At 37.9% G+C, this 26,155-nt stretch overlaps 1 protein-coding gene across 10 annotated transcripts in view; it reads right to left on the bottom strand.

The window, feature by feature from the left end:
• Nucleotides 1–1,053: 1,053 nt before the first annotated feature.
• WDR20 (WD repeat domain 20) overlaps nucleotides 1,054–26,155 on the bottom strand; it is a 45,950-nt gene continuing 20,848 nt past the window's right edge. Inside the window, exons 2-7 of one of the 10 annotated variants that reach the window (XR_009487041.1) lie at nucleotides 19,222–19,404; nucleotides 13,227–14,504; nucleotides 11,421–11,487; nucleotides 8,194–8,324; nucleotides 6,812–6,897; nucleotides 1,054–2,045 (exon numbers count right to left, since the gene is read on the bottom strand). Coding sequence is in view for 4 of the 10 variants with exons in the window: in XM_059850350.1 (XP_059706333.1) it covers nucleotides 8,235–8,324; nucleotides 13,227–14,504; nucleotides 19,222–19,404 (1,551 nt within the window). In the remaining 6 variants the exon portion in view is untranslated. Of the gene's footprint in view, nucleotides 2,046–3,275; nucleotides 3,813–6,811; nucleotides 6,898–8,193; nucleotides 8,325–11,420; nucleotides 14,505–19,221; nucleotides 19,405–26,155 lie in introns of those variants that run through there. The other 9 variants (XR_009487037.1, XR_009487039.1, XR_009487040.1 and 6 more) reach the window with 9 other exon arrangements.

Here is a 26,155-nt window from a genome sequence, read left to right as displayed (position 1 = left end):
CAAAACTTCTGAAAAATAATCCTGCTCAGTTTCAGTATTTTCCCTATTCCTTGTATTTTAGAAGAAGACAGATAAGAATTGTAAAGCACAGCTACATCTTGAATAAAGTAGGGAACTAATTCCCAGCTTATAAACGGATCTGGCATTTCTCTACACACTGGCTGCATTGCAAGGATGAGACTTAGTTACAAGCTACTGCAGTTGCTTCTCCCCAAATGTTCATTCATTTCCTGAAAACAAATCACTTTTCATGCCAGAAAATCTTAAGTTTGCTTGTAATTAAAAAATCTTAAGTTTGCTTGTAATTAAAAATATTCTACGCAGCTTTATTGTTGGAGAGCAGGAACGGCATTGGGCATTAACTCGTGCCCGTGGATACAGTATGTACAACCTCAGGCAAGTTCATGGTTCTGGGCAAGCAGCCTCTGTTCTACTCTGCCTGCAGAGTTCTGCAAATCCCAGTTGTGAACGTTGCTGCATAAGAAAAAGGGAAGCATATGATGGATACTTCTATTCTCTGTCAGTCTGGGGCTGGACATGGAGGATTAGTCTTTGCAAGAACTACTGAAAACAAGTTAAGTGGTGTGTTGGCTGATTAAAAATGACAAGTGTTTAGACAAGCAGCATTAACTTCTGCAAATCCATGGATATGTCTATCCACACCACACTTATCAGTTTAAGACCGCTGAATTATAAATGAGATGCCTGATGTAAGACAAATGAGTCTCAGAAATGCTACTCCAATATGTTAGCCCAGTTTCTGATTGACAAGTCAGAAAGTGTGTACAGCTACTACTGTGGGATCTTCCACTTCCCAACTCCAAATGCACGGGACTACCTGATAACAAAATCCTTACCCCATGAAGTTGCCTGTCTGTGAAGTTGCTGCTGTATGATGTATTTAAACTGCAGGATGTGTTTGGAGAGAAGGCATTAAGAACAAGAACAGAGCAATCATATTTCACTCTCCTAATTGTAATTCAATTCTATTAAATATGAAGCAATGTTCCAGGTAGGATATTTTTGAAAGGAATTTGTTCTACAAAGTTTAGGTAGTATTTCTGTACCAAACATTTAATTCAGCAAAGAATTGGTTACATCAAAAGTGATTGGATTTGAACAGAAAGTAAACAAAAATGCATATTCAAGATAGTTTAATATGTATTTTCTGAATTAGAAATATCACTTTCTTAAATGAATGAGAATTTCTAGTGTAATGATCCATTACTCCCATCCCCCATCACTGAATTACATTATTTATACATATAATACAGAGCCGATTGCAGTTGGAAACAACAATATTAAAATAAATGTTTAATAGATACAAAGGATCTTTTCTCCACAACATAGTTTTTCTGGTGTCTGGACACCAATTTTAAAGTAATTCTCTATAAGCATTAAACTATTTAAGTGCAAAACAATTTTGTTTTAAAAAAATCTATGATTGCAGCATCCATCTTCCTGAAAAACATTTTGAAGCCAGAAAGTAATGACTTTCATTTTCCATGAGTGCATTCCAGGCTGTCTTCTAGCCATCTCTGGTTAAAAAAATCAGTGCAAAATAAACAATGGTGAAGTACTAGTTTAACCATTGAACTTACTTGAATTTAAGAAACATATCTTATTTTACACTATATATATATATATATTTATATCTTTTATTTATATATTTATAGAGAGATTAAATTACACTGGACTTGAAAAGTATAAAGAAAACAAAAACGTTACTACTTTTTCCTGCAATATTAAAGGAAGCTTTTTGCTTTTTCTCCAATGCAAACTCTTCCTTGGGTGAGCAGCCTAGCAGGATCAGCTGTAGTGAGAACTCCTTACATTTGTCCTTTGCAAGTCACTATGTGATTCACATAATTCCATGTTTACACTCTGCCACATTACAATTTGTGACGCTCTTTGCCTGAAGAACAGCTCGTGGTTCCACTGTCATTACTTCTTGTCCTGCGTTCAGAGATTTGCTAGCAGTAGTGTGATGGCTATACTACAGTTCCACTTGGAGAATTGGCCTGGTTTTGGGATGACAATAAACCCTGCAAACAAAGCAGTTTACATTAATCCAGCAAGAGAACCTGTCATGAATTTTATAAAGTTCTTAACCTGAACCTACAATGAGTACAGTTGATTTTTACCAACACTTGCTTATACTCCAGACATCAGCACCTTCTCTCCTACAAAGGCTCTAAGCCACCACGATCTCAGCCAAGCAGCGCACAAAGAGCTCTCAGACAGGAAGAAATGTGTGCATTTATGACACGGAATGGATCTGATCCCAGCATTTGGTTTAATCTACCTTGCACTTGGAGTCATAGTGAACTGTGAAACTTTAAAAATCATGCACCAAAAAAATGATCAGCATTTTACTGGGGTGGTGTCAAAAAAACCTATTCCAATACCAATATGTTTGACACCTGACCCGATACAGGGAAACACTCCTTCTCTTGAGTATTACAAGGTTTGAATAGAAAAATAGATTGTCTAACCAAATATTTGTTTTGGTAATTTTAAAACAGAATGAAACACTGACAAGAGTTCAGTAGAGATTTCCTATTACAATTTAAGTTCACACTCAGGAAAACTTGGTACCAGCTCTTCTAACTACCCTGCCATTCAAATCAAGAGACTTATTTCACACGCAGCCCCACGACTGCACTGTGCCACTCACCACACAGAGGCTGCTGCTCTGGATTAAAGCAACTACACCTTACAGATTAAACCTATGGGTACCAATGGACAGACTCCATTTCAGATTTATGCATAGTAGCCACTTTTTAATAATTCACATAAAATAACTTTATCAGGCTTATTTAGGAAAAGCTTATTGTCAAAATACAATTTATCCTTATAAGGTCATTAGTTAGTTCTACTGAGTGCCAGCAGGCCAAGGAGCATGCTGGCAGCTGGAAGCACACCAGCAAGTATCCCCATGCAACTCCTCACCTTGTAGGAATGATAAATGCACTTTCAGCAACTCCTCTAAGCAGCTCCCAGCTTATGTTCTTACCTCAAAATTAAGATCCCGGGACTCAGATCCATCAAACTAGACAAGATCAGGCAGCAATTAGCATACAGATAGAAGACAGAATTATGTCACTTCTTCAGAATCTACAGGAGCTCTTTCAAACTTGGATCCAAGAACTGAGAAGTCATGATGATGGAAGTAAACCCTGACCTCAGAAGAGGGGGAAAGAGGGGAAAGAGGGCCAGACTGACTGGATTCAAGTCACCAAATTTCTGTTTAAACCAAAGCCCTTCTTTTTAACAAAAAAAAAAAAAAATCTGATCATTTCAGACATGTCATGAACCTGAGTAGTTTGCAGGATTTCTGGCAGACTGTATTTGCATATGGTCCATATGACATTTATATGTAACAAAGCACATGGAACTTAAACTTGGTGCCTTCCGTAGACCTCACCTGAAAGAACCTGAGCACTTTTATTTGTTTATTTGTTTATGCAGGGAATATCTGATTCAAACACTGTTGAGGTAGACTGAAGTGGGTTGTTCTTTATAGTTGACATTCAGGATGTGCAAAGATCCTGCATATTTCATGAGAACAAAAAGTTTCCTAATTATTACTTATGAACTAGATGGTGAAAGAAGACAGAACTTTAGAGCAAACAAGCCACTGAAACACTTCTGAAATTTTTACCAGGGAAGTTTTGTTGGAAAGTGACAAGGTTGAATCATAATTCACTAGTTCAATACTAAAGCATTCTTCACAAGTCTATTAAATCCAGCAGCAACTGGAAGGTCTTTCTTGTCAGAAGATTACATCCACTAAGCAACTTTGAAGTACCCTGGAAAAAGACGTCCAAAGGTATTATTTTCAGTCTTAATTAAATCAGCAATCCAAACTTTTCATATGCAAATATGTGCTTTATAAGCACACAGGAAGCTCTAGGGATGGCATAACGTCAAGTCTTTTTCAACAGGCTCATAACCACCCTATACAGGAGAAATAAGCCCTATTCTAGCATTGGATTTACATTGTAATGCAACCAATTCTTGGGAAACAAAATGAAGTTATTTTCCTAGGATTCCTCTAGAAACTGGCAGCACATACTGAAATTCAGTGTGTTGCCTTATTCCCTGTGAACTACCAGGCACTCTAGAATGCAAGTTCCAAGACTAGGAACAAGGAGTCAGTCCTGGTTACACCTCATAGGTGGTGAATGCTCCCTGCTTTGAAGAGCAGCAGCTCAGTGCAGATGGCTTTCAATGAGTACTAGGAATTCCTTGTATTTCAGTCCTTGCTCTGAAGTAATTCTGCAGCTCTGAGCAGGCAAGCCACAGGAACACCGAAGTGGAAATAACCTCAAGACCAATATCCTTGTGCTTCTGCAGATGGAACAAATGTATGCAAGTACTGCCTTAAAACTTGGACTAGGCTATGATGCCATTCAGAAATTCACTCCCAAGGGAGAGACCAGAAAGTTTGAGAGTTCTTTCAAGTACTTGATTTCAGAAGACATCTTAAATGTTCATACAAGAAAAGCAAAGAGTATGAATTTGTTCTTTAGGCACATAAGTTTCACCAAAGGTGATGAGTTCTCAGTGGGTCCTGATTAAAACAAAAATTCTACAGCATTTTGCCATTGTACCAGAGCCTTCCTAGCAAGGCTATTCACCAGGTTGTGTTCAGTGTAACACAGGAGATAGAGGAAAACAACTTAAGCAAGTGAGGGCTCAATTAAAGTTACTGCTTTGATACAAAAGTTCACAGTACATCTCATATGTGATACAAAGGGTGTGGGATTGGAACAGTTGTACTTGTATTCTCTGGAAGAATATGATGGGTAAGGTAATGAAAAAATATAAAAAGCTCCTGCCTGTAAAGAAAGAAGAAAGCCATTAGAGTGTAGTGCTTTCTGTGATGGAACCACCCAGTCTATCAGGTGGGAAAAGATGAAACAAAAGCTGCAGCAACTTATTAGAGCAACAGCCAAGCCAGCCTGTTTAACAGCTGTGACAGGAAACATGGAAGAGCAGAGCCACAACAGCTGCAGCTCTGCTGCATAGTGCAGCAGCTTCAGGCTTGAGGACAAACGGATCCCACTGAGCAAGCAGCAGGAACAAATTAAGACACTGCTCAAAGTTTTGTAAATAAATGTAGTGTTTTATTAGCAGTAGTATTTTGTCAGCATATGAGTCTAGCAGGCTTGGGAAATGGAAGAGTTATGAGATCCAAGACTGGAATTTAGTAAAGCAACATTCATCCCAACCCAGAGAGATAGCTGCTGTCATCTTAATGGGACACTCCACAGCTGAGCAATGCAGCTCTCAGAGGACGGGGTCATTTTTCCTAAGTCAGTTAGCGCTGTGAGTATTGAACACAGGCTGCTTCAGCTCTAGCTGCAAGGGCTATCCTGTTTATCCATGCATTCTCTGACTTCCTGAAACATACAGGACTTTGCACATCTGGCAAAAATACGCTGGCATGGGTAGGGGTGGAAAGCCATAACAAATACAATCAGGAAGGCCATTTGCACCCAAGGCTCAGCACTCATTTGCTGGGGTCTGTTCACTGCAGCAGCACAAACACAAACCCTCCTCCCCATTCATGGGATTGTGAGGAGAGGGGTGAGTGTATTTTTAAAAATTCCACATACAATCCAGACAAAAGTCTGGGGCTTTTTTCCAAAGACATGAAACAATGTTTCACAAGAGAAACTAATTCTATGAAAGATCAGCATGTGATTGCTGAAAAAAACAAAAAAAACAAACAAACAAAAAAAAACCAAAACAAAAAAAACCACCAAACCAGGAAGATACTGCAATATTAAGTAAAATAGTCAACAGTAGCCACAGGAGTGTTAATATTTTCTTAATTTAAATTAAAAGATGTTTAATTGGAGCCAAAGGTGCAATCAAAAGCAGTTCCACTAATCTAGATAATAAACAGCAAGTTTGGACATGCAAGCAGGATCCAGAAAGTGCATGTCTCCTTCAGGGAAACAGCTCCACTGGCACTCAGAACATGCTGGATGTTAAACTGCTCATCTTTGTACTTTCTGGTTTGAAATTGAAAGGTAGAAAAAATAAAGGAAAGGATCCAACATAACAAGTAATCAAATGTAAAAAAAGAAGTCTCATAGTACACTTCACTAATGCAATTAAACCAATTAAAATATGGCTGAATTAACAAATGCCCATGCAAGAATGGTACTGGTTTGTTAAACCATTTCTACTATTGCCAGTATGTAAAATAATGGGAAATTATTATTTGAAAAATACTCCAGGAGTAGTTTATTCTTGTCCAGAACCGTGACATTCCTGAAGTAATTAGGGTTACTACATAACTGGAGTTACAAAGTAATCTGGACTGAAGCTTTGCTTGAGAAAAGAGCCCATGGTCCATTACGGTGTTTGAGCAATAATACACCAAAACCAAAGTGAGATTTCTCACATTTGTTTAAAATTCTGTAGTTAAATTAGCTGAACTGGTTTTAAGACTTGCATGAACAAAATCTTCAAGTTCTTTATCCAAAGAATAAGTGTTTAACAGCAAAAGTTTCTGAACTGCATATACTCACTAAATCACATATTAATCTCTAATGGAGTAATAAAATTAATAAAAATGCTCAGGAAAGCACATGCTGTTCATTCACATAACATGCTTCAGAGAAATATTTTGTATGGGATTTAGGGGGATACAGCAAAGCTGATGCCTGTCTTTACACAGTTTGTGTGTTCACTAAATGGGCTTTTAAATTTGTATTCCATTTGCCTTTTTTTCCTCTGTTCCTCTGATAACATTACACAAAAGTATAAATACATAAACCATTTGACACCAGACCTTATAAAAGACTGTAGCACCTTTAGGGTTTCACTTGCAACTTCTCTTCTGTGTATATAAAGGAGTTTTTCTCTTAACAGAGGTCACTGTCAACAAAAAAAACCAAATTCAAGGCTTGTAGGAAACCATCAGTAACTAAAAATCTGTCCAGTGGTACTAGGTGAATGGAAGATTGTGCAGGTCCAAGAGGGGGAAAAAAAAAAAAAAAAAAAAAAAAAAAAAAAAAAAAAAAAAAAAAAAAAACTAAGATGCAACTACTTGGGTGCTTGAAAATGCAAAAAGTCTTTAGCCAGCAGAAATCTGAGCTGGGCTCAAAAAATAGGACCTTAAGCTTTAATCAAGCAGTAAGGGCTCACAGGTTTATAAACTGTTGTTTCCCTACTTTCCTAAACTACAAAAGTCAGTAAGGTGTAAAATTTTCAGTTTAGAAAATAATGAAATTGAGATACACCAGGGAAAACCTCAGGGAAAAGCATATGACTTAAGGCAACCCCACGTGAGTTGACCGTAAAGGGACTGTGGTCTTAGCAGAAGAAAGGAGCCAAATGAGTTTGATAAGGTTGAGCAGCACCTACCTAAAATCCAGCTTCAAAACCCAGAAGATAACATTATCTTAAAAGTTATTTCCTTGAGAAGTTTGTGCAATATTATTAAAGACAAGCAAAATGACACCTTCATGTTTCAAGACATATTTTGCCAAATACCTTCTCTGACCACAAAACCTGTGGAAGCCGGGTTTTGTTTCAGGCTCACACTGACTACTGAGAAACTGGTTTGACCAACCAGTTCTTGAATCATTTGATATAACTGGATGTTCCAGAAGCATTCAAGCAGATTTCATTTTTTCTTTCACTAGCTCCTGTTCTTAAATATGCATCAATGTTCTATGTATAGACCATCACAATGGTCAATCAATACCTTGGAAGTACCACAAAGTTCTCAAGTTTACATAGATGACTGCCTCAGCTTTAGTCTACAGAGTATTTTTGCATAAGAGACCAGCGAGTCCTCCCTGTCAGACTGGACCCAAAGTAACTCACTTTTACACTGAAATTCCTCAAAAATGCCTCTGAAACACTTCAGTAAATAGCATGGGCTTGGCTTTTCCTTTGTTACCAAAGAATCACCGCTGCAAAGGTGAGACAGTGCCTAACCCCTCAAAAGGAAGGGCAACATCTGAAATCATCACCTAAATTTGCTCCAAGAAATTTTGCAGTCAAAGCTTTAGGCTAGTTTATTTTAGTTCAGATGAGTTTCGTTCTAGACTATTTTTTTCTAGACAGAAAATGCTTCAATCATCTGCATGAGCCATATCCTCGGGGCTGTAAATTCAGCAATCATTAGGTAAACACCAAGATCTAAAGCTGGAATAAAGAACATACCCTGCACCAGAGTCCACAGAGGAAAGAGCTCCTGTAGAGTCCTAGAAGGAATGACGACACTCTGCCCCAGCTCCTACCGGACAGGTGTGCAGAGAGAATCTAGAGACAGCCATGTCTGTGTTCTGCTGAATCTGAGTTTAAACAAGTTTGAAAAGTGGTTTGGTAAGTATTCTGTTTAATGTTACTCTAGTCCTAAAAAAAAAATAGCTACCTTGAGTCATGACCTTATCAGCAAGCTTTAAACATCAAAACATCTGCATAGTCTTGAGATGAAACATTTTCTCAGAGCAAGTTACAGATGCGATCAACTTCTTACTTTAAAGCATGGCAAGTTAACAGTTTCATTGTGGCCATTTGTTCAGCACAGTGTGAGAGCATAAGACCACCTAAGCACTGCAAGATAAATTAAAACTCAAATGTGGAAAGGACTATTGAAAGTTATCTACATTTACAGTTCAATCACACATTTTTATTTAACATCAGTATACAGAGGACAACCCCAGCAAGTTATTTTGTAATGTCAAGTATTTAGTAAAGTTCTTCAGCTGTAACAGTGACAATAGAACAGCTAAAAATAAGCAGTATGAAACAAACATGATCTTCTTAAAATTATAAATATACCAACAATACTTCTTAAAGCTTAATTATTGCAACAGTTAAATTAACAATAGTTCATGTTAGAAAGGCTCTATGAAATTTATTCAAGTTGTCAAGAAATTAGATGGAAGTGTAAAAAGGAAATACATATGAATTTTACTTTTGATTTTCACTAAAGGTAGTCAATACAATTTTGTACAGTATCACCTAACATGTCAATCTTTAACAAACTCCAGTATACAGAATCATAAAATGCAGAAAAAATAGTTTAATCTTTACACGTAAATTGACAGTAAATTAACTGACACAAATTTTATTATTGTAACATAAGCAGGCCAGCATTTTAAATATTAATTTAGTAGTTTTATGTTGTTAAAGGGGCAGACATATACAGTCATTCCAAGTACATACTCAGATTTTAAGAGGTGATAATTCAGAACATGGGTTTTCTAGAAAGTGTTTAGTAAAAGTCATGTTATTTCCTAATCCAGACATCCTCATCATAAAGCCTTTACAGGGTTATGATCTCTCCTGGCTTTACTGGAGCCACTTGTCACACCTCCTCACACACGCACACACACATACCTTGCTATAAATATCTCACCAGTGTACTCTAGGTTTAATTCACCCTGATAATGTGGGTATGACATGTGCAACTTTGCTATTGTGCACATTACAGAAAGCTTCAAATTTTAGCATGGTAACCTGAAGTTGTATAGCTGTGTTTCAGTTTAACTATAATCATCCCTGAAGTTTATACAGATACCGTATCACGTTGAAAGAAATCTATTTGATAGTACTTAAATACCAGCAATTGAACTTCAATTGTAATGATGAAATGCTCCTTTCCACTGAGGAAGAATTAGTATGTATAGCTGCTCATCTCACTCAAATATAGTACATGAATGTTTAAGTACTTTCACTAAAACAGAAGTCATACTAAAACATGATACTGTACTACAATTGTAGTTAACTAGAAAATTCAAGGATGTTATAATTTAAGTCTAAGTTCTCCTGTACAATAAGTCAAATAAATAAATTCCATGTGCATTTGTTTTACAAAGTGGTAGGATGTTTCTCTTGCTAGGTTATACACTGCCATTTCACCTGGTGCTTCTGGCCAATCTTACCTCGAGCTTTCTGACACAGGGAACTCACCAGCAGCTTTCACTCCCATAAAATGGAGTCACTGTACAGACAGTGAACAGTCAGTTCTGAAGCCCAAGACAGAAATCATGTAAATAGTTACTCTGACCACTGAGTTCAGAGAACACTTATTTTGCATATCCAAGTACCACTTTGGGGTTTTGTGGGTTGCTTTTGTTGGGGTTTTTTAATTGCTTCTGCAGATCCTGTAATTCAGTCTGATGCAGCTATAAAGATAGCACAATAAAGTTTCCTTTTGTTCCTTCCAAATTCTGTTTCTATATTTCCAGATTAATCCAACAGTTCGGCAATCCCGTTTAGGTTTCCCATCAGGGCCTGGCAAACACGGGTGAGAGACGACAGCTAATTGTCACCATGTTGAGAAGAAAAGCTCTTACTCTTGTTATGGCAACCTATTTTTCTGACCACCCTGAACCTTCTTTCACAGAAACCAGCTCACCAAAAAAAAAAAAAATAAAGAAAAAAAAAAATTGAAACTAATGAACCTGAGCCTCATCCAACTTGTTTCTAATTGAATTTTTCCACTTCACTTCACTGACTGGGAGTTGGCAGAGCAGTTCTGGAAGTGCAGTGCAAGAACGGTACATCCCGTGAGAAAGCTCAAGGTATGATTTTGTACACACCGAAGCAGTAATTTGGAAAGTTTATAAACAAACTGTCAGGACAATGTCAGCACTGTACAGACTATCAACTATCACAGGGAGCATGGCTGAACAGACACTTCTGGATTTATTTTCCACTCAGGGCAGCACAAGCCCAACCAGAAAAATAAACAGAATTTGTCATACACTGTCAAATTATCCAGCACATGTTTTGATGGCTGTTGGAAATGAGAGGGAGAGGTAGCACTGGCTCAATGGAAATTACATTAGACACTGCAAGCCTCCTTTGCTTTTCCATCCAATTCTTTCTTTAGGCTGGCAGTGGCATCAATTTAATGAAGGCCTTCTGAGGCAATGATGGAAGCAGCAGCAAGATTCAGAGGCTTTTACTCTATAGAGTTGGCAGACAAAAAAGTGACAGAGCTTTAAGATCACTTGGGGAGCCATATGTCAAAGGAAGACTAGAAATAGCAACTTTAAACCCCAATTTAATGGGACATCCTAGGACAAAACAGCTGCTGAAACAGAAATGATGGTATATAACCCAGTAAGAAAGACATCACCATGAGTGTTTTATACTTTGACAATTCTCATTAAATAAAATTAAGTGCTTTCCTATAAACAAAAAGGATGCTCATAATGTCCTTCTGGCACAAGTATTTTCCTAACAAAGCCCTGTAAACATGCCACCAAAATTTAGTTTTTACCAGCAGAGTGAGCTCACTAGAAATGCAAGTGAAATCAGAAAAACAAATTAATTCGTAAATTTCTAAGTAAATACATCCTAAAGAATATGGCATTTACATCAGTGTGCAATATATTAATTTTGAAAGTGATAACTTCAGCATGAAAATTACTTACCTGTAGTTAAAGTTTCCCATATTGGCCAAAACATAAATCCTGATTTTTGGTACTGCATACTTTATCTCTGAAATATTTGAAATGTCATATTCCAAATCAAAGTCAATACACAAAAATATTTAAGTTATACTCAGTCTAACAAAACCCACCTCAGCCACTGAAAAATAAATGTGACAGTGTAGTGTTTAATAGTATTCAAAGGAGCTTTAGAACAAAAGGAAAATGTAGCTCACAATAAGAATCTGAGGCACTGCTGTAATTAACAAGATATGAAGTGCACTGAGTCACAAAAGTATAATTGCTTTAACACTTTCATTTTGAACAAACATTTTAAATAGTTTAGTGTTTTAAGGGAGTGTTGGTTTTTTCTTTTTTAAATTAATGCTGGATTTGTAGTTCTTAGGCAAAAAATACTTTTAGGTAACACCCTCCTCCCTTCTCCCATAAAGGGGTTTTCAATTTTAGGTTTTAGATTTAATCTTTAAATATGCATTAAGATGCAGAACAGACACAGATTTTTACGCATACGAATGTTGTGACCAATTTGATAAGATCTCAAAAAAGCCTACATTATACAAACAATTTTAAGAAAAATAATTGAGTTTTACTTGCAAGTTTATAGTAATGAAGATGTGGTATCTAAATATATACAGTACCTCTACTTCAGAAGTCAGATTTATGAACCAAATGGTTAAAATCTAACAAACAACAGATTTTCATTTAAGTTGCTCAACATGGCATTATTCAGGTATTACCAGATCATTTCTCTTACTTCAGGTGATAGTCTACATCCCCTTTCAGAAATTTTCACAAAAATAATGTTTCTTTTTCTCAGATCAACTCTGAAAATGTTTTCATAGCTGTATTCCTTTAAACAGTTGCTGGCAAGCAGAGCTATTGTAGCACAAAGTACTTTTTAATGTAAGAATCACCACATTTAGCTTCAGTCAAAATTTAGCTATCTATACATCGGACAGAAGAAAAATAAAATATTATAGGTGTTCAAGTGCATCAACAACAAGAGTGAAAACTAGTAATAGACTAATGTAGGTTCAGCTGATGGAACAGGTGCTATCAAAAACACGAGCTTGTAGTGGTTGAACTGCCTTAACAAACCTGACAGGAACAGAACACTGAAACTACTGAGAGAAAGCTTGCAGGATTTTCCCTAACTTAAATACATAAATCAAAACCTGGCTATAATTAGAGTTCCTTGTTAATACTGATTCACAATTTAAGAGCATAAACTACAGTCAGTACAGGGCTCACAAATCTGTGCATAAAATGGCTGATGTTTTAATAAGAAGTGGTTTCACATTAATGGCAGGCCACCACAGAAAAGAATGGAGGAATAAAACACTTTGGTTTTCACTTTTTCAGAGGCTCACGTTTCTCATTAGACTTAGAAGCAGCAGCTTTTCATAAGCTACTCTCATTGGGAGTGCTTATTTTTTAGAAAACATTAGAAGGATTATGATTATTTTAGTGTTTGACAGGTTTTACTTCAATTTTTACATAAATAGCTTTCACCATATTGTGGTTATGCTTAAGTATAAGAACACTGATCAATAGTTTAGATGCACAGTATTTATTTCTTCTGCTGGAAGGCAACTATATTTAATAATTGTATCCAAGACACTTCAAATCATTCAGAAATATGGCATGCAGTATCCAAAAGTATGGCTCTGAGGATATTTTTTTACATTAAGCATAAAGAAATTTTATATTCAACATTCATTATATTTCAAGAAAACTATCTATTCAGAGTTCTAGCTCTTTGATGCAGCATTAAGGATTAAAACTTACCACTTTACCAGGCCTTGCCCATGTGCAAATAAATCCCTCCTGACAAGCAGTGACTATACAGTCTTCAAGAAAAATTAACACAGTCAGTCTTTCATGTGCTATCTTTTTACAGATAAGAGGCTCTAACAAGGGAACATCTTCCATTCGGGGACAGAGAGGTGTTCCCAAAGTTTTAGCTGGGTCCGTTTTGGTTTTAGTAACTAGGTTCAGTTTGTCACTGCTCTTGCTAGATATATGTCCCATGCTATGGTTTCTCTTGTGATCTTTTTCATGGTGTCTTTCCTTCCGATCGTGTAGCGATAAGGTTGCAAATTTACTAACGCCAGAAGCAATGGCACCATCCATGACACTGCTTTTACTGCCAGCATTTGAGACTGCAGAGTGTGGAAGGCTGTTTGACCGTGGAAGAGGAGGGGGTACAGAGTTTCCAGGTGTTGTGATACTGTTTCCATTACTTCCTGGGTTAGTTCCACCACTTCCTGCAGGTGGACTTGTGGCATTCATGACATTTGTATGTGTCCTTGCTCTTGAGAGAGGTTGGTGGGGGAAGAGGATATCTTCTGTAAGATCCCATAAACAGAGCTGTGTGTCCTGGCCTACCGAACCAAATCTATACGTAACACTTACTGGACGACTGTCTGTAGAGTTCCTTTTGGATAGTCTAGATTGCGTGCTATTTGCTCGATCTCTGCCAAAATGAAGGTCTTGGAAATCCTCATCGCTTCCGCTAAATTCCATCGGGTCACTCTCTTCTACACTAGTGGTATATGGATCAAACGCAACGACACTGACCCACGATTTGTGTCCGTGGCCTCGCGCTATGACTCGACAGTCCACGAAAGACCAAACTGTCACCAAGTCATCCTCTCCACCTGTCACTATGTATTTCCCATCGGGGCTCCAACACGCACACAGCAGTCCTCCAAAGTAGCTTTTCATTGTACCATGCAATTCCACCGAATCAAAGTTAAACACGCGAAGAAAACCATCCTGGCTCACACACGCCAAGAACTTCCCATCAGGGGAAAAGGCAAATTCATTCAGGGCACCCTCACCTACTGTCCATTTAAGCAGAGGGTTTCTTGTGGATTTACTCTTGCAAGTGTGCACTGCAAAACTCTCTCCTTGTTTAAGTAGCTGGTAGTGCGGGGCTGTGGTACCACAAGTGTGCTCCACGTTATACAAGTACATATTGCCACTGGAATGAGCTACTAGGAAAAGGCTTTCCGAACCTGGCACCCATTTTACACAGGTTACTCGGGACTTGTCTATTAGTCTCTGTGAAAAACAAAGAAGATACACATCAGAAACTCTGAAAATTAAATTTTCCATGATTAACTGTAAATCTGAGCTTTCTGAGGGATGAGGAACAATGCTTAAATAAAGTGAACTTAACTTTCTAGGAACTATGTTAATTACTGTATTTGCTAAAACTTATCAGGCAGTGAAGAGTAAATTATTTTCAGACAAAGTACTTTCAAAGGTTATTATTATGGTCCAGTCACATTCCACAAAGATCATACTTCAGTTGAGCCAATCTGTTATGAATCTAAAGGCAGTGCTCTTTGGTTTACTTTTCCCTGTAGGTTGAAGAGCATGAGAAGGACACAAGAAAACACTGAATAAACTAAAGGGGAAAAAAGTAGTTACTCATCTGAATTATACAGCAAACAGGTTACAAATCAACAACAGTAAATTTAGGCTCTGATTTTATAACAAAACCCAACCTCTGAAAAAAAAACCTACCAGCTTTTAATGATTCAGGGAGCAAAGGCTGCAAGGCTGTATACACAGTGGCCCTGTTATCATGTGGCTGCAAAGTCAGTAGGTGAATGCACGGGCTGGGTGAATTCACAAGGCACCACCAACTTTTCACCTTGGAACCCCAACCTCAAATTGTTTTTCTTTCAATAGCCAAAGACCTGTCAATATCCTGTTACCATTTGATTAAGCACTTTCCTTTAAAACAAGATGTTTTAATAGAGTTCATCATTGCAAAAGATGAATGTTTGTTTAATGTGTGTTTAATGCACACACATTAAACAAACATTCCTGGTCATAATGTCTTCAAGTGCTCTAAGAACTGAGAGGTGAAGTCTGACTCCTTTGACTACTGTAGTTCTGGTGGACTTCCACAACTTACCATGTTGTCCATGTAACCACTCAGCTGTAACTTGCAGACAAGTAATTCTCTACAAGCACTTTCAAGATTTGTATTTGGCACATTGATTGAAAGCAGAAAGAAGAGCTGAGCTACACAAAAGACAAGAGTGCAAATATAAAGAGCCCAAGGAATACCAGAACAAGTTGCAAAAGCCCTAAAAACAAAGAAGAAAGAAGAATCTCCCCCAAACCTTGCTATGCTGTTTATCACACAAACATCAAAACCACCAAATCAAAAAAACATCAAACTAATGGATAATACATCCACTGTTATCTGTTGTGGAACTGTCACTGGAAAGCAGCATTTGGCCATTTTAGATTACACTTCTGCTGCTGTCAACCTCAGTATAAAACCAGAAAGTCTCTCTCCTGTAAATTCTCAAACAGCCATGGTATATTTGAGAGCTGAGACATGTAACTAAACACAGCAAAGTTCCTTCAAATGGAGTAGCTTTAAAATAATAGAGTCTATGATTCTGTTGTGATATTTTAACTAGTCTGTCATATCCATGATATATATCAATGAACCTATCTCAATAATGTGGCATCAGAAACATTAAAGAGAAAGTTACCTGGCACACACTAGGAGAACATGGGCAGGGAACACCAGCCCAGCTGGTTTCCTGTAGGCACCAATCTTCTCATTGCCAGTATGGCAACGAAAGCAAAATTTCTTGCTCTCTACTAAAGCAGCTCAATCTGACATACAACCTTTACTTGTAAGAGCACCTGCTCAACTTTTATACCAAAAATGGCACTTCATGTCTATAACCACGTTGGCCTACATGATCCTAAATACTGCAGAGAAACTCTGATCTTTACTTCAAGGAGGCTGTGAAAAACAGATTACAATTTGCAATGAGAACAGATCAGCTCAGGAAGAGAAGATACAGACAGACTTTAATCTGACATGTACAAGTGACCACAATGCATCCCCTTCTCAAGATACAAACTCTGAAGTTATGACTTTCAGGAGTTTTAAAAGCTTTCAGCTGTGTTCACAAAGTTCTGCAGCACAAGAAAGCCAGACCTGCAGTCAGCAGGAGCAGCAGATGCATTACAAGAATGGTCTGAATACAGTATCAGCACATCAGTGAGGGGTGTGAGATAAAGAGCTTATGTTCAGTTTGATGGAAGAAGCTTCACTCACCAGGCAGAAACACTTATCAAGATTATCTTGGTCGTGTTTTGAAGAACTTGAAGGGACAAAATTACGGACACAGGCCAGTAATGACTGAAAAATCTGAGGCAGTCAAAGAATATGCATTGAGGTCTTACACAGCTTTGGCAACAAAGATACAGGACAAGTTTATTAGGAAAAAAATGCAGCTCAAGGCTTCAGTTTAAATTAAAAAAGGATTAAAAAGTAAGACGAGAAAGCACTGGCTAATTTGATAACAACCAATTACTGCCTGGAAACAACTGAATCTGTGAAGTATATTTGACTGGTTTGGGCAGTAAGAAAATATCACTGGTTTAATTTTGACACAGCTGGAAGAAATACCACTGTGGCTACAGATGGATTTATGCAGGCAGCCACAAGCTGCACAGTATCTATCACTCACCTCAGCCTTTCAAGTCCCTATCATCCTCTACATCAACAGAATTTTAAAAAAATTAGTAACAAGTTAAGACAATGCTTTGGCTATTGCATTTTATGTTCAACATAGCCTATCATAACAGGTTGATTTATTTCATGTATCATATACCTTCTGATTGCTATTCTGATAGGCAAAGCAGAGCTCTGGGCTACCCGAAGCACCAAATTTCTCACAGGACAGGTGGTGAATTCTGTTACCTCCAGCATGAGGGCTGGAGCTGTAGAACAACGTTCACATTCATTCAGACCACCTTATGCCTACAGTTATTCCTAAAGACTATCTAAACTCAAAATATATTCAAAATCCAATAGGCACGTTCATCTTGAAGCAAATGAACTGGTTCAAACATCAGTGCTCACTAATTTTTCTCTGAAAGGGGCTTTAAATACAAGCCAGAATTTACAAAAACATCTAGGGCAAACTTCAATACTGTAATTGACAGAATAAAAATATATTTCAGTTTCAGAGCTGGTTGTAACTGCAGATAAGGTCAGTATGGGAAACAAGAATTTGTCATTTAACTGTAGCCTACTGTATGGAGTTTTGGTAGCACTGAGCAAATCCTTAAATTAGCTTGGTAGAAGAGAGATCAGCTCATTTAGATTTCCACCAAACTGTCAAAGGCCACATTTCCATCACACTGGAGTAATCTGACAATAGCACTGACAAAAAGCAATATTGGCTGATTTGTGGCTTCAGTGCTTCCAACAGTTGGGGAATACCACAGGAGCTATTCAGCCTGCAACACAGCTCGGCACTGTAGCCACCAGACAGTAAACACCATCAAGGCCTGGATACGTGCACTGGGCCTTGATATAACCATTCCACCAGAAGTTTTTCTCAAAGGAACTATAGCTCAGCTACAGGAGTGGGAACTACTCTGTGATATGAAACCAGCTGCTTAGAGTATGTCTGCTACCCTTCTTAATACTTACAATATTATTGTACAAGAATAAATAAGACACTTTTGGATGGGTGGGTGGGGGTGGTAGGACAATGCTAAAATTAACAATTCAACTACTTATACAGAGGTTTTTACCAACAGACAAAAGGTTCATTAAAAGATTCTCCAGCACTATTTCCCACTCAACACAAGCAGAGGCAGAGCAGTTGGGACAAGGCCAGGTAGGAAGAAAAACGCCCCTCTTCTGATCTACATGTTGCTACTTTTAGAAAGCTGAGGAGGAATTAGATCTAATTATAAAACATCCCCAGTGAGAACAATACTTCAATCTTCTTTGCACAAGGAAGGAGGAAGGCAACACATCTCTCTGAGGCGGGAAAGGTATACTTTGAAAGCTGAGCAAGGCTTAACTTCATCCGTAAAGTTTGAATCCAGATGTGAAATTTCAAAAAAGAAGAACAAAGAAACAAAACCAACCAAGAGACCTGCAAACCTCTCTACAGAACTGAATTAAAACAAAAAAGGAGCAGAAGAACAATGTCCAAAAGAAAGTTACCTCCCCCAAACCACCCAAATTCCCAGAGCTTATCCTCTGCAGAAAATGCTGTCACAAGCCAACCCAGTTACCAGACTTCTTTCCTTATTAGCATCTGGACACTCACTCCTCTAAGAATGTCAATGCTACCAGATACTCAGAGGCAGTGGTTCTGTAACTTGGCATTAGTGCTCCCCATAGTACTCCTTCTATCTTTCCTTACTGCAGCAACAGAAAAAGCAGATGGAGAGTTTCCTTCTGAACATCACATGGCCAAGACATCATAAACCCTCAGCATTTCTGTGCACTCAGCTTTACAGCCTACTCTTATCCAAGGAAACCTTTAGGAATATAGGCAGTTTCTGTTGTAATGCCCCAACCATAAAAATGTGTATTTTTAACTTATTTTGACTATAAAATATGAGTTAAATAGAGGCTTAAATTGTTCTTCTTCATTAGCAATCAGAAGCCTCAGAAACAACTGAATTCAGAGCACACGCAGCAATATTTAGATTTGTAGACCTTATTTCCATCTGTAAACTGTCCTCAACTCTAGTTACAGTATTACCCAAACTAGAAAATGCTAATTTTTAATCTTAAACTCCACAAGATGCCTTAATCTTTTCACAATAAATAACATTATTATGTAAGTACTCCAAGCTGAAAAACAAAGGCAGTGACTAAACAATAAGCTACACAGGCAAATGGAGCCACATCTACTGAACTTTGAAAATCTAGGCACTTCAATATCACAGATACATGGCATGCAACAATATTAAGATTTCTACTTACTTCCTCATTAAATAATTTGCTAGTTTCTTTTTTAATAGGGTCTATAAGTTGGACCTGGCCTGCAGAGAAGCCCACTAGAAGAGACACACTTTCTGCTGTGGCTGTTAAATGATTGAAGTCGTGGCATGTAGGCTGTGTTCCTTTGTATATCCTTTTGTCTATTGGTTTACTCAAGTCCGCAGCCTGCAAAGAGAGCAAACAGAATTCAGACAGTTTATCACAGTATGTGCACATAACCACATCTGTTTGAAAACAATGCTCATACCACACTACAATTTATGCAGTCACAAAACCCCACTTTAAAAAGGAGCTCTGCATTTATGAGACCTCCAAGATCTTATGAAAATGCTTCTCTCTTTATATTAGGCAAGTGTACAAACTACTCCTGCCCTTGCCTTTGCACCTACAGCACATGACAAACCAATGACAAGCACTCCGTAGCACGAAGGCTCCTGTGAGTCCTCAAGATACCAGAAGGCTTCTCCTGCCACAAGAGCCATCACAGAGACAAGGTATCTTCTACTTTTCTAGTAGCACTTTCCCAGTATTGAGTACAACCAATTTTGCATTAAAAATACCATATTTTCAATCACACAACTCTGGAACTGTAAGTCTATCCTTTAACAACAGGCAAACAAATGATATTGTTCTCCATAATCACAAAAAATTATCAACCAGCTCCAAAGAGAGCATTTTCTAAGAACAGTGATTCAAGATACTGATCCTGTGATTATAAAATACATTTTACACCACTGAGCTACAAAGTAATTTGCTTCTGAAAACAAAACCCAAATATAGCTCAGACAAAATAAGTGCTAACAAAACTGAGGAATTTCAATATAAACAAATTAAGATCTAGCACTAAGTGTCTTAAGAATCAAAAGGAACAGAAAAGCAATTTAAAATGCTCCCTCACTTGTGTCACCCGTGTTTATCCCCATATCACTTCTGAACAGACAACAGATCTTTCATCATCCAGAGATTAAACCCCACACATTTAATATGCAAGATCATACATCAGGTTCAACCTTGTTTTTTAACCTCCCTATTTACTAGGTTCAGAGTCTGTAATTAGAAAGCTGCAGATACTCAATATTACAGGCCTCAGATGTAGCTGTGATTTGGGGCTCAGATTCTAATTTTGATATATACTTTTTCAGTTATTTAGTCAGAGGAAATCAGGCCAGCAATAAAAGAGAAAGTAAACAAGCTTCACATAAAACAGAACTGCTCCAGAGCATTAAACCTTGGAGGACAAGGACTGAAGAGTAGCACATCTTTGGTATTCAGAGCTACACAGACAGAAACTAGACCTGTCAGTAGGGAAAAATCCTAACCAGCTACACAGGTGAGCCATTTCCAAGGCAAATTTAACTACAGGATATGCATGACAAGCACTTATACACAACAATATTAAAGCTGCACTTACGTTTTGCAGCATATATTATAAACCAGTTTAATCAGGTGTACGGTCTCCTAGTTAAAAACTCCAAAAGGAGATTATGTATTACAATTTTTACAGTCAGCAGACTAAAAGGTTATTCCTCAGAGTACAGAGATCCATTTTAAGCTAAAAGAGAATATTACCAATACCTCTTCAAGGAGAAATTAAATAGAATACTAGTTCTACTGGGAGATGGCAGAATAATGTGCATGCCTGCCACAGAGCATTCACCAGCTCACAGGCTGATGTCAATCTGTGATTTGAAGTTGAAAGATCAAATCCTAAAGGCCTTGCAGTTATGTCTTAGACTGTGTAACATTCCCTTGTCCTGTATCTCTAAAAGCAAGTGATGTCAAGAGAGAACTCTCAGAATTGGGGTCACATTTCTACCTGGAAGAGCAAGCTACACAAACACATAGCCATACCTCAAATAAAGCAGAATTAAAGCAAACCAATGAGACTCAAAGTTCTCTCCTCTGGACACAAGTTGCAGCAGGACTCAATGCTAAGAACAAAGATCCATTCTAAAGTAAAAATTACTTGGCCTGAATCATACTAAATGAGCAGAGAAGCACAGACCGTCCCAGCCAGCAGAGGATACAAGCATTACCACCTTCTTCTGAATCCTCATTGTCCCTTTAAGCAGCAAAGAATCAATAAATAGGTGGCTAAGTTCAGAGCCAGCAACACCTTGCTCTTTTGTCTGGGTGAGGTTTTACATCACTAGCTTTTGTTTTTGTTGTCCAACAACTTTGGTGTGACAAGTTCCCCATCGCGTGAAATTGTGTGGTAACAGACCTAGCAACACATGAAATTCTGATAAATCTAAGCACAGACTTCACTGTGCTTATTCTAGCTGTTCTCTGGGAACCAGATGGCAGTGAGAATCAGTCTGAACTTAAATGAAGTATAAATAAACTAATTCAACCCAGAATTAACCAGGCTTCTACTGACAGGGATGCCTCGCCTTTTATTTACATGCAGCCACTGCTTTCAGTTACAGCACAGTTGTCTCATGGAGGTAAGTCAAATCTACAAGCACTAAAGTGCTGCTTTGGTCTACATCTCTCTTAACTGAAAGAGAGTAGAATCAATGGGCACAGCAGCTAGGAGACATTTTCTTTATTTCTGCATTAAGGTTGCTATTGGATTTTGCTAAGAACAAGAAAAGTGCTTACTCATAAAATTCAATTGCGCATGGAAGTCAGCTTTTCATTACCTCACCACTAAATCCATTTGTTATTTTGTGAAAGATGTGATTCTCAGAGAAGAGCTTTTACATGAGATTTTGTCCATTAAAAATTGTCAAATCCTAGGATCTGACACTCTTTACTGATCAAGGTGATATGAACTGCCCCCCGCTTAGAAGTAGTGATGTACTTTGAAAAAACCCAGAAAAACCTTGGGATTAAGTGTTGCCAGGCATGGAGATTAAAAGCACACCCTCCCCACGGCAGCTGGCAGCAAGCTATTTGCACACTTCCTGTCCCAATGCTTTTAAAATTTTCTTCTGAAAAACACTCAGCACTATCCCAGACTGTCCACTCTGAGAAACTCCCTCCATAGTGGATGATTCATGATGAGAGCAACACTTTCGGTAATCACAACTGAAAGCAGAATGGGGCAGCTGATGCAAGGCAAGGAATATCAAGACCATCCTTATCTGTGCAAGCTTTGAAGAACATCTCAGTTAATCAAGGCTCTGGGACTGGCACCTTGACCAGCTGATACCTGTGCTATAAGTCTGTTCCTTCCAACATACAGAGGTTCTGGACCCCCCGGGCAAAGAGACAAGGAGTAACAGTTTTTGGGCAACAACAGGAACCTCACACACCTGCATAAAGCCAGTGACACAGCTGAACAAAATTGCTGTACCTTGGGCATCAACAGCTCCCAAGTCCTGTCTCTGAGGAGATTAAAACTCTTACCTTAAGAGAACCTCACACTTGCTCACAGAAGAAAAACTGAACATATAGGTTTGCATGATGAATTCATACTCTAGAAATAAAACACGAACCATGTAACTGTTAGGGGGACTTCTTATTTATTAAAGTCTCACAGCACACTGTTTTAATAAAACTATTCCCACTCTGCTGGGGAGGGAAGGAAGAAAAAAGAAATCTAACAGTCTAACAGTAGCCCATTCACCCTGGACTCATGACTTCAGTAGAAGGGCAGTCAAATGGAACATATTAATCACAACTTTAACTACATAAACATTAAAAAAAAAAAGGCAGAAAAAACCCAACAAAAAACAGTTGCCTTGGTCTGAAGCAAATTTTAAGTATTCAGATTCTGATGGCTGAAATGCCTGATTAGGATGCACATCAGTAACTTTAGTTCTGTAGCTGTGTGTAATTCTAAGGTCAAAGCCAAAGATTAATATCTATCCAAGATTTATTTTATTGATCCAAGACTTAGAGCTTTCATAATAAGATTGCCTAAACAGTGAATCACATTATTTTAAGTCACTGTTTAATCACACTCCTTGACAGATGTTATTTTTTCCTAACTTATATTTGCAGCTTTCTGCAAATTTTACTTGAATGAAATGTGTCATACATGATACAATTCTTTCCAAGCTGAAAACATTGCCAAGATATTAAGTTAACTATTTTATTAATTTATTCCAGGTTATTTCAATTGTATTCATGAAATGGCTTCCATTAAATACTTAATAGTATTTAATATCACATTTGCCAGGAGACTGGCTTTCAATGGGTCATATCTCTAAGTGAGATTGAGACAGAATAGTGAAGCATTTAATAAAAATTTTACTGCCAAAAAATCCTCTTAAGAAAATCTCTCTTGTCCAGAGAATTAATTGATCTTGAACAGCAGATTACAGATTGGCTATGTATGTACAGCTCTAGTGCACAATAAAAGAGAAGACACACAAGAACCAAGACAATATATTTTTGAAAACAATTTCCTCAGTATTTCTGGAGCTTGGAATTTGTAACTGCCTACCTGTAACTTGCTATCTCTTCCACACCTTGCTATCCAGGGATTTAATGGTCCCTGGTCTAGAAACAGAATGATTTGAGAAAGCTGTGCTTAATATGCTTATTGTGTTATAATACTGTACAGGTAACAGAAGAAATCAATTCTTAGAATTATTACTAAGGGATTTTCTTTGAACTACACAGATGCTCTTTAAAACTTGGCAGAAAAAAGAGGCAAGGCAACCCTCGCTGGAGACCTCTGCTTTAACACAACCTCCTGTGAATAGGACAGAACCCTCCATGACTTCCTCACTGCACTAGCAAGGACAGGGAACACTAAACTTGTTTATTCTTCCTCCATGTCTGCGCTGGTCTCCTCCTTCCTGCAGAGCTAGCCAAAGGACAGGGACCACTGGGGAACACAAGAAAGCAGAGCTACCCCAGGCACTTCTGTAGAATTTTCTGGCCAACTGCATTCCTTGTTTCTGTACACAAGTTTCTGACAGAAATACCAGCGTCAATACTTCACACTCTCCTTTATTAACACAGGAGCAGACTTCGAGAATTTTTGGTTTTATAGCCCAAACAAAGATCACTTAATATTAGCAACAGAATAATTTGTAGTTACATCACTGTTGCTTCAAGCTGATCTGATCTCACAGCTGACCCTGCTTGGGGCAGGTTAGACTGGAGACTCTCAGAGGTTCCTTCCCACCTGAATAGCCCTGGAATCCTAAGCTTAGGATCAACCAAAGCAGCAGCAACAGGGCCACTCCCAGCTTACTTAACAGGTCTGGTTTGCATCACAAAGGAAATTCAGGAAGCAAAAAAACTCCAGGAACAAGTTGGTAGTCTTTCCCTGTAAAGACCGTTGATGTAGGGCAAAAGTTCTGCTTAGTTTATATAAAATACACAACAGAAAGTCCAGGCAACACTTCCTGCAAGTACAAAGTCCTAACAAAACACTCTTCAGTGCAGCTGACAGTGCCACAGCCAGTCAGTAGCAAACTGGCTGCTACAAATACAACTGCACGTAAGCTGACAGACTGCTGATTTGGCTTTCTCGGCAGAAAGTTTAAAGTCTGGCAAGAACTCACATCATCCCTTCAGATCCAGCATCCCCTTCAGGTACACAAACCTTTCAGGCAGTGTACAGGTCAACACATGTTCACTTCAGAAGCCCCCCAAAAAACTTAAAATAGTTTAAAAGCTTCTCAGCTTTCACTTAGAAACCAAAGAGAAAAAAAGAAAAAAAAAAGGGTAAAAATTCTCATTAGGATTCAATAAAAAGCCAATAGATAATCACCATTTGTAAAGCTGCCCTATTTATAGCCACACTAGGTTTCTTAAATAAATGAGAGCTGCTTTTCCCATACCTGAGTGATGTGCTTAGTTTCAAGGATTGCATAATAGGTGTTGTGTGTGTACACATACTAGTTTTAAATGTCTCCTGAGCCTTGCAAAGCCATTAATGCTAAGGAAATTTTAGGTCTCTACATTGCATTCAACATACTTGCTTTATATTAAAGTCACATTTCTAAACTTCAATAAAAATTTTATTTTTAGTTTTCCATTTCAAATTTGGCTGATCTTCCAACTCCTTGAACTGAAGTATCAATAGCTTGCTACTCACTATACTGTTCCTCATAAATGGGTTCCTGTATCTTTGCAGAAGGTTTTTTATAAGTTACAAAGCACTTCATTAAATGCTGAACAGGAACACTTAAGGCATGTGACAGTTTCTAGGATACTCTGTAAGAACAGCTCTTCTAGTAAAACAGGGACACCAAGTAATTTTATTTAACCTAATTTTTTTTTTAAGTGTTCCACACAATTCATCCATAACAAAGTCTTAAAGATCAATTTTGTACAAAGCCGCTTGCAAATTTGGGAAGCTACTTGATATTCTTCTCCCTTCTAGATTTAATTCCCACTTGGGGCCATACAAGACATACATGACTTTTGAAAGGAGAAAAACATTACTTAACAAGATTTAAGCATTTATTCATACAGCAGACAACTGTGACCACCTACATTTAGAGAAAAGCTCTAGACCAGATAACTGGACATAAATCCATATTTAGGCAGAGATCAGTGCAGCTTTCTGAAGGATCCAATAAAATAATCATATTCTGTTTCCAGAAGAATTACTCTAAGCACTCAAACAGAGCAAAGAGCACGCACTGGTTTGAAATAAATCTGTGTCATATTAACTGAACCGATGGTTATATAATTGACAAGATCAAGAAAGTAGATGTGAACACCATAAAGAACACACATAAAGGACTGTTTGATTTACAGCTTATCATAACAATGTTAACTCCATTTTAGTAAGGCCATAAAACAAAACATTTCTGTGGTTACAGTATAGATCAGCACATTCTTTTGAAAGTTGTCTAAGGTGAAAGCACCAGAGTATCAATAACCCTAGAAAAAGTAGATATTTTTATTTCTAAGAAGTGTTCAAAACCTCAGAACAGCAGACTCAAAAATTGTTTGCAAGACCCCCTTCACTTCACAGGTGTATACAGCATCAACTTACTCT

This window comes from Haemorhous mexicanus, chromosome 6, assembly GCF_027477595.1.
Source record: "Haemorhous mexicanus isolate bHaeMex1 chromosome 6, bHaeMex1.pri, whole genome shotgun sequence".
NCBI classification, from domain to species: domain Eukaryota; kingdom Metazoa; phylum Chordata; class Aves; order Passeriformes; family Fringillidae; genus Haemorhous; species Haemorhous mexicanus.
This window is presented reverse-complemented; position numbering and strand designations above follow the sequence as displayed.